The sequence below is a fragment of the Geotrypetes seraphini genome, chromosome 15, assembly GCF_902459505.1.
Source record: "Geotrypetes seraphini chromosome 15, aGeoSer1.1, whole genome shotgun sequence".
Taxonomy (NCBI): domain Eukaryota; kingdom Metazoa; phylum Chordata; class Amphibia; order Gymnophiona; family Dermophiidae; genus Geotrypetes; species Geotrypetes seraphini.
In genome coordinates this window covers 29,335,201-29,349,115 of record NC_047098.1, presented here as the reverse complement: position 1 = coordinate 29,349,115, position 13,915 = coordinate 29,335,201, and the positions used below count along the sequence as shown (strand labels likewise).

General features: G+C 44.3%; 1 protein-coding gene across 1 annotated transcript; it reads left to right on the top strand.

Moving 5' to 3' along the window:
• The first annotated feature begins 3,635 nt into the window (after nucleotides 1–3,635).
• On the top strand, nucleotides 3,636–13,639 carry LOC117349284 (protein ABHD15-like). Its single transcript, XM_033922529.1, has 3 exons — nucleotides 3,636–4,055; nucleotides 10,608–10,960; nucleotides 12,493–13,639. Exons 1-3 carry the CDS (start codon nucleotides 3,654–3,656, stop codon nucleotides 13,034–13,036), a joined length of 1,299 nt encoding a protein of 432 aa, XP_033778420.1. The 5' UTR covers nucleotides 3,636–3,653; the 3' UTR covers nucleotides 13,037–13,639.
• Nucleotides 13,640–13,915: the final 276 nt, after the last annotated feature.

Here is a 13,915-nt window from a genome sequence, read left to right as displayed (position 1 = left end):
TTTTAATAATTAAATAAAGTTTGAGTCTAACAGAGACATTTAAATATTCTTGTAGCATAAATGCACAGGAGATGTGTCTCTTTCAAGTGAAAGGAAACTCTGGAATGAGAAGGCATAGGATACCAAGTTAAAAGGGTGTAGACTCAACAGTAAGCTAAGGACATTTTTTAAATGGAAAAAAGGGTGGATGACTGGAAAGATCTTCCAGTAGAGGTGGTGGAGACCAAGACTGTATCTGAATTCAAGAAAGTGTGAGACAAGCACATGGGACCTCTAGGGGAGAGGAAGAGATAGTAGATGGTATAAATGGCAGCTTGAATAGGTCATATGGCCTTTGTCGGCATTTTTCAGTTTCTATATTTCATCTTCTTTTTTTTTTTTTACTGAAAATCTGTTACTTTATTTCTAACTACTTTCCAGCCTAACATTCTCTGGAAGAGAATTTCAGAGCACAGGACCAACAAAAGAAACCATACGCTTGTGTATCTGCATTATATGACAAGCTCACAGCAGCATATTGAAAGATCACAGATGCAAAGTACATAAGAATACTCATAGCCATACTGCAGTGGAGCGAGTCTTGGGTATGATAGTATGTAATAATCTTAAGGTGGCCAAACAGGTTGAAAAGGCAATGGTGAAAGCTAGAAGGATGCTTAGGTGCATAGGGAGAGGCATGGCCAGTAGGAAACAGGAGGTATTGATGCCCCTGAATTCAAGAAAACATGGGAGAGGAGGAGATAGTGTAATTAAACTCTGGAATTCGTTGCCAGAGAATGTGGTGAAATTAGTTAGCTTAGCAGGGTTAAAAATTGTTTATATAATTTCCTAAGTCCATAGGTCATTTTTGAGATGGCTTGGGGAAATCCACTGCTTATTCCTAGGATAAGCATTGAGCTCTATATAGTTCGGCTACTAGTGTCTTATCTTAACTATCCGTCCAACAATTTCAACTAAAATGTAGATATAGGACCGGATAATGACAAATTTTCACCAAAACCTTACAAGTGAGTAAATGTGAACGCCTCAGTCCCACCATTCCACCGCTGTTAAACCTTGCAACTGCGGGAAGAATTACGTGGCAACTGTCATCATTGGCTGTTCTGCATTTATCAATTTTTTAGTTCCTTAAAATTTCTATATAGCTTACTAGTATGCTTTGTTATACATTTGTTTTTTTTGTTTTTTTATATATCCATGTATGCCTTTGCTAGTACTTATACACTTATCTTTGCATCCTGCCAAAACCTGGGAGCCAGACCCGACATGTTTTGCGCTATGGCGCTGTATCAATGGTCTCCCGGGTGGCCGCTGTCATCCGACTCCACAAAAAAAATTTAAAGGTTTAACAGCGGTGGAGTGGTGGGACTGAGGCGTTCACATTTACTCACTTGTAAGGTTTTGGTGAAAATTTGTCATTATCCGGTCCTATATCTACATTCTCTAATATGCAACATAAAATCTGTTTTACTACTTTGGATCTAGCTAGGTACTTGGAACCTGAGTTGGCCACTGTTAGAAAAAGGATACTGGGTTTGATGGCCTTTCGGTCTGTCCTAGTATGGTAATTCTTATGCTCTTAGACTGGATGGGCCATTTGGCCTTTATCTGCTGTCATGTTTCTATTTCTATTGCTGCTCACCTCACATGAAAAAAAAATCGCATGCACTACTACTACTATTTAACCTTTCTATAGTGTTGATAGACATGTGCAGCACTGCACAGCAACATATTTAAGAGATGGTCCCTGCTCAGTAGAGCTTACAATCTAAATGAATAGACAACACAGGACAAGTAGGGGCTTAGGGAGTTACTTGGGGTACTTAGGGTGAGTTAAATGTATTCTCGAAGAAGTGCGCTTTTACTCGGGATTTGAATATTTCCAGGGACAGAGCTTGACATACTGATTCAGGCAGTTTGTTCCAGGCATGTGGTACGGCAAGAGAGAAAGGGTGCAATCTGGAGTTGGCAGTAGAAGAGTTAAGTGAGATTTTCCAGATGAACGGAGTCTCCGGGAAGAGTGTAGGGGGAGACAAGAGAGGAGAGAAATTGAGGAGCTAAAAAGTCAATACACTTGTAGGTCAATGAGGAGTTTGAATTGTATATGGAAGTGACTTGAGGAGAGGGGTGTTGTGAGCATAATAACTGGTGGAATATAAGTCATGCAGCAACATTCTGAACAGACTGAAGGGGAGAGAGATGGTTGGTGGGAGGTGAGAGGTAATGAGAGAGTGGCCAAGCCTTAGAGAGAGTATTGGTCTTGTCCTGCTGAATTAAGCCTTAAGGGAGACAGAAATCAAGGGATCCACCTGTCTTTAATCCTCTATAATAAAACCCTTACCCGCACATGCGCTGTTGAAACGGCATGATCCCTGCATCCATGATTTCTGCTTCCATGCCGAATTCGATTTCAGGCGCGTGGGGCGGCTTGTGGCACGTGCAACGATTTAAGCGGCAGTTTGACTCCTGCGCTGCCGGGACACCTATTCTCACCCCCCCCCCCCCCCGGACCAGCAAACGCAGCAGCCGCGGGGCATTTGCTAGGCCGGCCCACTTCGATAATGCGAGGTGGGCTGGCCTAGCAAAAGCCCCGAGGCTGCCCGGGCTAGCGGATGCTGGACAGGGGGAGCAGGTAAGAGGTGATGCTGGACAGGGAGAGCAGGGAAGGGGCGCTGCTGGACGGGGAGAGCAGGGAAGGGGTGCTGCTGGACGGAGGGGGAGATAAAAGGAAGGGAGAAGGCCTACTGCTGGACAGGGGGAGCAGGGAAGGGGTGCTGCTGGACATGGGGGAGGTAAAAGGAAGGGAGAAGGGCTACTGCTGGACAGGGGGAGCAGCCAATGGGTGGTGGTGGACAGCCAAGGAAAGAAAGAAAGACAGCGGCCAAGGAGAGAGAGAGAGACAGACAGATAGAAAGTGGCCAAGGAGAAAGAAAGAAAGACAGACACACACATCTATTCTAGCACCAGTTAATGTAACGGGCTTAAAGATTAGTCATAAAGAATTAAACTGTTGTTTAATGTCAGATGTGAAAACCTTCCTGGAGCTGGTGAGTTTTGGTCCTCTTGGCATTGGAAGAAAAGAGCACAGATAGTACAGCAGCTGATTTCTTACAGGAGTCAAATTTTCAACATAATTTGGGGTGCTAAACCAATGGAAATTACACATACTTGGACATAGTCACAGGAGTTTGTTCAATATTGGGGTTGCTCAAGCGCCCAGAGAACTGGTTCTTATGCTAATTGTTAGTATCATACATATAATTTTTCTTTCTAACTTTGCTTTTTCCATTATTTTAGTAACAAATACACATACTGTAATGAGGCCAAGAAAGTTTCTGAATCTGATTCCAGCTTCTCTTCCCAGATGTGCCTGTCTCTTTTCCTTTCTCAGACCCTGTGCATGGCTTGGGTTGTCCCCCCTTGACTTCGATTTGACTCTCCTGGGCTGTCAGCATAGGTGCCTCTCTCCCTACCACGCTTGTGCTCCTCTCCTCGAGCTTCCCTGCTGTCACCCTGCCTGCCTCTCTCTCACTTGTCCCTTGAGTGTCTCTGGGAGGAGGTGTGCGGCTGCAGAAGCCCTGCCCTCCCCGCTCGACTCTCAGGTTGGGGCGGATTCGGGTGCCTGCAGCGAGCAGTCACTGCTCTGCCCTGTCATGCTGCTCCCGTGCGCGGCGACTACCCTTTGTGCCCTGCTCTTGCTCTCATTGCTGCTGTTCCTCCTGGTCTTGCGCCCCGGGTGGCGGTCCGGGGGCTCGGAGCTGCTGTGCAAATCCTCCACTCTGGCCAGCTACTTACGGGAAAAGTGCAGCTCCCTGCGGGAGGAGCGCGGGGGCGGCCTCTGGAGGGCGCTGCCGTCACTGCAGAGCGCCATCGGGCTCCTGGGGCCGCCTGTCCGGGGACAGCGCTTTCTACGGGAGTATCTGCAGCTCAGTGACCAGGGCTTGGTGGCCCTGGACTGGGCAGCGGAGAAGGGGAGAAGCCCGAGTAACCCCGGCATCCCACTGCTCCTCGTCGTCCCCAATTCTTTTGGCAAGATCACCAGAAACGTCAGCCAGGTAAAAGGGTCCCTGTCCAGAAGAGCTCGTGAGGGATTCCGGGGGTCGTTGACTTAGCTGAAGCAGATCTCTGTGGGGGACTGGCTCAGTGGTGCTTTCTCCCCAGATGCTGGCACATGACAGATGTGGTAGGGTGGGTAAACGGCTGGCTTGTTGGAGTCACAACATACATTTACAGAGGCGAAGGCATAGCTATTCCACAAAGTCAATTAAGTTTTCGTTGGCTCTCTGATTTTGTTTCCAATACCAAATTCTGGTTTGGGACTTTCTAGCCATCCCAGCTAGCTAACAGTTATCTATGCTGTTTTTCTCTTAGAAACCTGGAATTTCCTTGAATTCTGTAAAAATGAGTGATTAGCCATCATACTTTTACATATTAAACTTTTTTGGTTTGTGTGGGTGGGTGCATACCTAGATCTATAGCAGGGATCTCAAAGTCCCTCCCTTGAGGGCCACAATCCAGTCGGGTTTTCAGGATTTCCCCAATGAATATGCATTGAAAGCAGTGTATGCACATAGATCTCATGCATATTCATTGGGAAAATCCTGAAAACCCGACTGGATTGCGGCCCTCAAGGAGGGACTTTGAGACCCCTGATCTATAGCTATTTTTATATAGCTAGATAGATATAGATAGACATAACCAAATATAAAATGATTATAATTTCCAGAAGTTCTGGAAATATTATCCAGCCCAAAGAGAAGCAAATTTTGGATTTAGCTGAAGCTGAATTACATTCAGGTACAGTAAATATCTTCCTGTTCCCAGAAGGCTTGCAATTGTACCCAAGGCAATGGAGAGTTACCCAGGATCAAAAGTAATGACTGGGTTTTAAACAGTTTATCATGCCCCTGTGATCACTTCCTTCCCAGGAGGTAAAAGGATGCACTGCTGCTGCTTTCTGTGACTGTCAGGACCTGTTGTGCTTTGACTACAGCTGTGTTTGGGGTTTTTTTTTGCTGTCCTCCAGAAGGTGCTGCCTTAGGTGGCTACCTAGTTTTGCTGAATGCTTAAGCTGGCCATGGTATTTAGAGTGTAAGGTGGCATCCTCTCCTTCCTTCCACCACCACCAGGGCTGGTGTTAGATATGCTGTGACCTAGGGCACAAATTTGGTAGGGCCTCAAGTCCCAGCAGCAGGCTTCAGCAAGCAAGCAAACAAAAGAACACCTCGTCTTTGAGTAAGAACAGTCAAACGAGGCAAGGGAGGTGTCTTTTCAATCAGTAGTAAAGTCTTTATTAAATGGGTAATAGTCGTTTACTAAAGACTTTACTACTGGTTGAAAAGACACCTCCCTTGCCTCTTTTGTTTGATTCTTTTTCCAGACAAGCTTTAGATCAACTGTGGTGTGGGACAGAGGACAGTTGTCCTGATTGTAGTGCCCTAACCCCAGTCCTGCCTAGTATTTTTTTTTTTTTTTTTTTTTTAATTGCCATGGCCCTGTACCTTTTGCCTTTCACCCCATAACCATCCTCCTCTTCACTATTATATGTCATTTTCAAACTGTGTGTGAATGGCAGGGCTCTTATTCCCTGGCCACACCTGCCTATGTTTGCAGGAAACACCACCACAGCTAGCCCCATAATCCTATATTTATCTGTGAAGATGTGACAAATAGCGCCTGGGGGGAGGGGCTTTACCTCTCTTTTTCACTATGAAGTGGTTGGAGCATCTGGATTTACAAGGCCCAAAGAAATTCAGTACAAACCCATACTTCATAGAAACATACAAACATGATGGGAGATAAAGGCCAAATGGCCCATCCGCAGCATCCACTATCTTCTCCTTTCCCTAAGAGATCCCACATGCTTGCCCCATGCTTTCTTGACTTCAGACAGAGTCTTCACCACCTCTACCGGAAGACTATTCCATGCATTTACCACCCTTTCTGTAAAAAAGGTATTTCCTTAGATTACTCCTGAGCCTATCACTTCATCCTATGCCATCACATTCCAGTGCTTCCTTTCAAATGAAAGGGACTCGCCTCATGTACATTTATGCACCTCTATTATATCTCTCCTCTCCCGCTTTTTCTCCAAAACAAAGTATACGTATTGAGATCTTTGAGTCTGTCCCTGTATGCCTTATGATGCAGACCACTGACCATGGACTGACTCATAGTAACATAGTAGATGACGGCAGATAAAGACCCGAATGGTCCATCCAGTCTGCCCAACCTGATTCAATTTAAATTTTTTAAATTTTTTCTTCTTAGCTATTTCTGGGCAAGAATCCAAAGCTTTACCCTGTACTGTGCTTGGGTTCCAACTGCCGAAATCTCTGTTAAGACTTACTCCAGCCCATCTACACCTTCCCAGCCATTGAAGCCCTCCCTAGCCCATCCTCCACCAAACGGCCATATACAGACACAGACCGTGCAAGTCTGCCCAGTACTGGCCTTAGTTCAATGTTTAATATTATTTTCTGATTCTACTCCATCCTGTTTATATCTTTTTGTAGATCTCCAGAATTGTACACAATATTCTATATGAGTCTTATACTGGGGCATCAGTACTTCCTTTTCCCTACTGGTCATTTCTTTCCCTATGCACCCATGCATCCTTCTAGCTTTCACCGTCACCTTTTCAGCCTGTTTGGCCAACTTAAGATCCTCACATACGAGCACACCTAGGTCCCGCTCCTCATTCATGTACAAAAGTTTTTGACCCCCTAAACTGTACTGTTCCCTGGGGTTTTTGCAGCTCAAATGCATTTCTTAGCATTAAATCTTAATGCTAAGCATGCCTTTCCTACACTTGTCCACTAGGTTCTGGATTTATCTTTATTTTATTTAAAAAAACAAACAAGCAAAAAACACAACACCTGTCAGTTCCCTAGGGCTTCAGTCAGATCCATTGCTGCCATCCTGATGCCACAATAATTCACAGCTAGCTGGGATTTTTCCCCTGTTGCATATTCTCTTTTATCTGTTACTTTAGTCATTGCAGCGGTCCAGTCCGCAGCTGGGGGTCATGTGTGCATGTGCTCTCTTCAGGAACACTGCAATTCTAAGTATGGCCACTAGGTATCACTGTTCATGCTAACTAGGTATCCCTTGCCTACCGGGGATTTTGAACACTGCCTCTGCAGTATCTCCCAGACCCCAAGCTGACCTGGGGACTGAAACACACAATCAAACTGAGCTCCCTCCACATTGCAGTGTACTACAGTGCCACAAGGTCTGGCTTGGATTTATTTCTCATTTTTAATTAATTAACTGTATTCAAATATTTTTTTTAGAAGGAAATATAATCTCTCATAATAGGTGCATTCCTTCTGGCTTCAGAAAAAGGGGGACAGATTGAGACATTCAGGTTTGACTTCCACTGCATTCAATGGAAGTAAAACCCAGATGTCTCAATCCGTCCTCCTTTTTCTGGATCCATATAGTAACCCTAATTCCTTCTACATGTGTTATGTTATCAGTACACAGGCTTTCAGAGGTAACCTGAAATGCTTTCTATTTAAACATGCTTTTAATTTATAACATCCGTTAATTAGGTTCCTTAATTAACAGATACATTATACCACTTCCAATCATTCTTTGATTTCTCTACTTTTTGCATCTCCCAACCTCGTTGTTTTTGCATTTTATGTTTTACTATCCTATTACTTTTGGTTTTAGTCTTTCTGTATGTGTTTTGTACATCATACTAACTTAATAGTATTGTATGTCTTAAAGCTCTGTCCCCATTTTAATTTGTGTGTATCACTTAAAAGTTTGATAAGCGAGTATTATAAATACTAGGTGTAACACACTTTTCTCTGTCACTGCTCCCCAAACCTGGAACTTACTACCAGCTCTTATAAGAGAAGAAAGAGCCCTCGAAAAGTTCACATGAAAATTATAAAGCTACCTATATAGGGACGCCTTTAATTAATCTGCCTTTGGAGTCCATTCAATGTTCTCACTCGAAGCAGGCAAGCATTGATCAAATAAATGTCCTTCTGTTCTATCCCTTCTCTGTTCTCTTTCCTATGCCAAGTTGTAGTTCCTCCCTCCGTTTCCCTCTCGTAGAAAGTATGTCTGCGATTCCCCAAAATTGTTTTGTCACCCCCATTTTTATTTTCCATTGTTCATCGCTTTCTAATCTATAAAAAAAAGCAATTTTTTTCAAATCTCAATAAACTTGAACTTGAGTTAATCAACTTTTAAATAAAACTTGAAACTTGATACAGTGTACTATCAATTCAGAAATCTCACTCATTAAGCATGGTTATGAGATGAACTCTCAAGAGCTGAATACACTAGAGCTATTCAGTAGCTCACAGTGAGTTACATAAAGTATTTCCTTGTCCCAAGAGGGTTTATAATCTAACTTTGTACCTGAGGCAATGGAGGATGAAATGACTTGGCCAAAGTCCCACAGATGATCATCAGGATTGGAACTTCAGCTGCCCAGATTCTCAGCCCACAGTGATAGTGTACCGTGTCCAAGCAGAAAGACCAGAGCTCAGGGTGCTGAAAGCAGCTGTGCTTCTTTAAAGCTGCCATGGTGCTATGCTTCTTGTCCTGTAGAGTACAAGGAGTGGTAGTGCTTCTTTAAATCCACTGCTGTGCCTACGTCTTTGAAGCAGATCCCTGTCCTCCACGGGATCTGTCTCCATCCCTGTCTCGTTCATGCGAGTTCTGTCCCTCACCCATTCCTGCAAGCTCTGTCCTCTTCTGCACAAGCCTTGAACACTTTAAAATCATAAGTGTTCAAGGCTTGTGCAAATGACAGAGCTTGCAGGGATGGGGCAGGGACAGAACCCACAGGTATGGGATGAGGATGGAGATAGATACCGAAGGGATGTCCCCATGTCATTCTCATAGCAAAAGCAATCTCTCTGTAGCTGTGAGGGAAAGTGTTCTCCTCAGCACTGTGGCAAGTACCCCATTAAACACCACCTCAGTATCACTGACTGAAGTGGTGGGGGTAGACTTCTTAAAGGGCAGGGTAGGCAACTGCTTAGGGGCAGATAGCCACCAGTAGAAATGGTACTCCTACATAACCCCATAATTATATTGTGACAGTCAGTCTAAGGTGGGGGAGGGGGGAGAAGCTTCCAGAATGGTTGCATTGCGCTTTTCAGACGAGGAGCCCCAGCCAGTTGTCCCGGTGCCTGGGAGAAAATCTTCCACTGTGCAGTGCACAAGTCAAACACCCTTAAAGCTGGCAATGCTCATACTCTTATGGGGTTCCACGATTTGCTCAGATTGTCTCTGTCTCAGATTTGAGATTGAGACATGAATGGTACCATGTATGTGTACAATCCCGGGAGAAGAGGGGGAGGGAGATAGAATGAATCAGCAACATAGAACATGATGGGGGGGGAAAAAGACCACTTGGTCCATCCAGCCTGTCCAGTTACTCCTGTCCACAGCATAGGCACAGTTTGCCTACTTAATAACCAGGCAGAGAGGTGGTACAATGGATAGGAAGTTCACATTGATGGTTGGGAAAGAAGACAAAATTAACACCTAGAGCATTTGGGATGGGGAGTGTATTGTCCCCAGATCCTTTCCAAACTACACCTGTTGTGGTTCTCACTGCAATGATATAGCCCAGCTATCAATCATAGGGTGTGACTGACCACTTGTAAGATGTCAGTTTTTATTATCCAAGACAGTTTTTGTCATCTTTCTCTATTGGCTCCACCCTTCTGGATAACTAATCAAGCAAAATCTCCTTTTAATTCATATCCAGTACCCTGACCCATCCCATGTTCAACCACAATAATCTTAACAGCTGCCAACATTAGTGTGGTTAAACATGGGATGGGTCAGGATACTAGATATGAATTAAAAGGAGATTTTGCTTGATTAGTTATCCAGAAGGGTTGAGCCAATAGAGAAAGATGACAAAAACTGTCTTGGATAATAAAAACTGACATCTTACAAGTGGTCAGTCACACCCTATGATTGATAGCTGGGCTATATCATTGCAGTGTGAACCACAACAGATATAGTTTGGAAAAACCTGGCCTCCTACACGTCATTGGCCTTTCTGAACTGCTGTTCGTAATCTGCTGCATCTACCCAGTCAATATCAAGAGTGTATAACCAGAAAGAAAGACCTGACTATTCAAATACATGCATAGTTATATTTTTCTGGCAAACTACTTCAAGCACATTGTAATACAGATGAAGAAGGATGGGGGTTAAGACATTATTTTTCATAGGGACTGTGAATTTGTGCAGAAACATACCCAGAGAAGTGGATGTTGTCCTTTGCTCTTCGATCTTGGATTCTGGAAATTTCTCTAGGTTGCAGATATTATGAAGTAATTCTATACACATGTTGGTAATACAGTTCTCTCCATGCTGTGGAAGTGTTATGTTGTACTTAAAATATAAGTGCTTTATTTTGTTTCTGTTCTGTATTTTAATGATATTTTGTGCATTCCTTTGGGCAGACCTGTTATTGGCTCCCAGGAATGAAGACTATAAAAGACTACTGAAATGAAGTGACATGCTGTGGACAGTTCATTGTAGGAGGCAGGTGTGTGGTGATTTTGAAGGACGGGAAGGAACATCAAGGCCATAATTCTTTGTCCTTTGGTTTTCAGCTGTGTCATCTGGCGCTTCTTCGAGGTTATCGGCCAGTGATCTTTAACCGCCGCTGCCAGAATGACTGTCAACTTAGCACAGTCAAGATGCAGCCATTTGGTGACCCCAGTGACCTTCGTGAGGCAGTTCAGTATATCCGCCATCGCCATCCAGGCACTCAGCTGTTTGCAGTGGGAGAAAGCACTGGAGCTGGACTTCTCTTCTCCTACTTAGGAGAGTGTGGTTCCTCTAGCTATGTGACTGCAGCGGCATGCATCTCACCACTTTTTCGCCCTCAGGATTGGTTTGAAGATGGGTGTCCTTGGTTATGGCAGAAAATTATTTTATTATATCAGAAGATGGAGCTGAGCCGGTGAGTGTCTTTTTCTCTGAGAGATACAGTAGATAAAAGGCCCATATACTTAGGGTTACCATATGGCTCCAGAAAATTGAGACTTCCAGGTTTTGCTTCCATTGCTTTCAGTGGAAGTAAAACGCAGATATCTCAGTCTCTCTTCCTTACTTCCACTGAAAGCAATGGAAGTAAAACCCGGATGTCTCAATCCGTCCTCCTTTTTCTAGAGCCATATGGTAACCCTACATATACTACTGCAGACTGCTGACAGATAGTGACTGGCTGGTACTGCAAATATGGCATGTACCCAAGGATAAAACGTATTTTAAAGTTATCAGGACTTTTAGTTCTGGGCATTTGTTTTGCTTGTCTAACTTCATACTTTATTGAGAGGTAGCCATAGTTATAAGAAAGGAATTAAGTGACAGTAGGCAGGAGAGCTAGCTAGTTATTCCATAGTGAAAAGGAAGAATGGTCCATAAACATGTCCTTTTGGCATAGGCAAACTGGGCCTGTGCTTAGGTTTGGAGGAGTTGGGCCCTGTCAGATAGGCTTTAAACTGCCCCTGGCTGGGCCCCACAAAAAAGAAGTGTCATTGGTAACCATCTATGTCATTAGCCAGTATCATGCAAGGCTACTTCCCTCAGGGTCCTTGCATCTGAAAACAGGTACCATCAGCCATCACCATGCACTTCACCTCATCCACCCCTTAAGTAGAGAAACTCTCAGCACCCAAAAGGAAGGCAAACAGATAATGAGATTGGGAAGACTGGGGAGAGTAGTTACTTGGGTTCAGGAAGGTCGATAGGACAAAACTTAATGGAGTCTGTGATATGACAGACATGGATTTATAGAGTAAATTACTGGTGTTCCTACATTGATTGAATTAAAGAGTGTATTTATCTCATGGGGAGGGGACCAAAATGATTTGATTGCTTAGGGCCTACCCAAGAGTTAATCCTGCCCTGCTCATTCTTGTCTTTGTGCTTTTATATTCCTCTCTTCTCTACTGGAGCTGTCTCTTTGTAGACTGCCATTTTTCGTGTGTTCCTCATGCGGGTACAAAAGACAAAGAAAAATACTGCAGCCAGTTGCACAAGATGCAGGCAAAGTTTATTTTAAACAAACAAACAGATTGTTGCGTACAAATGAACCATTTTATGTTAAAAATGAGACCCCACACGGTCTGTGTTTTGAACAAACACTCTTGTGTACTTGGGCGGTGATGATGTAACTATTGCATCAGCTGTTCAGTAGGACATCATCACCGCCCAAGTACGTAACATACAGATCAGGCATTTTGTTGCGTGTCTTTTATAACCACTACTTTTTGGGACCCCTGAGGAAGAGTGTTTGTTCGAAACACGGACCGTGTTGGGTCTCATTTTTTTACATAAAGTGGTTCATTTGTACGCAACAATCTTTTTGTTTAAAGTAAACTTTGCCTGCATCTTGTGCATCTGTCTGCAGTGTCTTTCTTTGTCTTTGGTTTATTATCGTATTGTTTACTGCAGATTTGTTGGATTTTCTTTTTGTCTTTCCTTATGCAGGTACACCACGGTATTGGGAGAGGTTATAAACACTGACAAATTGTTTGGAAGTGGTTCACTCATGGAGCTTGAAGAAGCTTTGTCCTGTCTCACTGGTAGCAAAACTGCCTCTCTGTCCTGGGAGTCCTACTGGGAAAGGAATGACCCGCTCAGAGATGTGGATGAGGTAGCTATACCTGTTCTATGCATTTGCAGCCAAGATGATCCCATACGAGGGGACCCTAAGAGCACTTTGCCCTTTGAACTCTTTGAGACAAACCCACATTTCTTTCTGCTTCTAACTCAGCACGGTGGTCATTGTGGCTTTCTTGGGGATATCCAAGCTGGTACTTCCTGGAGTCATAAGGTCCTGGTGGATTTCTTCAAAGCTACAGCAGAGTTCTTCCAAATAGAGGAGAGACAGAAGGGGTTGAGCAGGAAAAAAAGAATCTCTTCTAGCTCTGCAGTTGATGGCGCTCAGAACGTCAGTGCATGTCTACGGAAAACACGCTGTCTCCACAATATCCATGACATATACAACTGGCAGAGATCTTACACACGCTAACAGATTTATGGATTCTGCACCATCTGAGCCAACGTGCTTCAGAAAGATCATCCGGATGGTTCTGGTCTGCAGGGTGCTAGAGGAAAGGGATATTGTTAGGATTCACACTCCTGGGCCATAAGCAGTGAGATCCGCACAAAGTGTATGATGCCAGGATTTATACTTTAGTAACTGTAACGCCCTGTTCAAGCAAGGGAACCATTGCCCTCAAGGACCAAAAGAGGTTGTCCTTGAACGCCAAAGGCAGCTCCGCTTCTTTAAAGCTGCTGCAGTGTTGTCCCTTTCCCCCCACCCCCAGCAGTGGTGGTTTGCTGCATGTGAGCAGAGGTGGCTGCAGTCCTCCACAGCACTATTGGTAATAGTGTTCATGTAAAAGCACTACAGAGTTAATTTAGTGCAATGGTTTTCAACCCAGTCACCGGGATACCCCCAGCCAGTCAGCTTTTCAGAATATTCACAGTGAATATGCACGAGATAGATTTGCTTGCATTGTCTTCTTGGTGTGCAAATCTATCTCATGCAATGTTCCCTCTGAGCTGCACAGCTGCACAGTGCGCACCTCTCTTCATTCCACAGTGCACCAGAAGCTGATTGCCGCTCACATGGGAGAGCTCTGCACATCCACCAATCGGGGAGACAGAGCTGGAGCTTGAAAAAGTGCTCCTGATTGGCCATCAAGCCTCCAGCTCTGTCTCCCTGATTGGTGGATGCGCAGAGCTCTCCTAGTAGTGAGCCTTGGCCATGAACTGCAGCTGTACAGATTTACAGTGCAGGAGAGACTGAGCAAGCCTGAGACAGACAGCCAGGGAGCTGTCCGAACTACCCACATTAAACTGCCTCAGCATCAGCAGGTAATAAAACGGTGGGGAAGTGATGAGT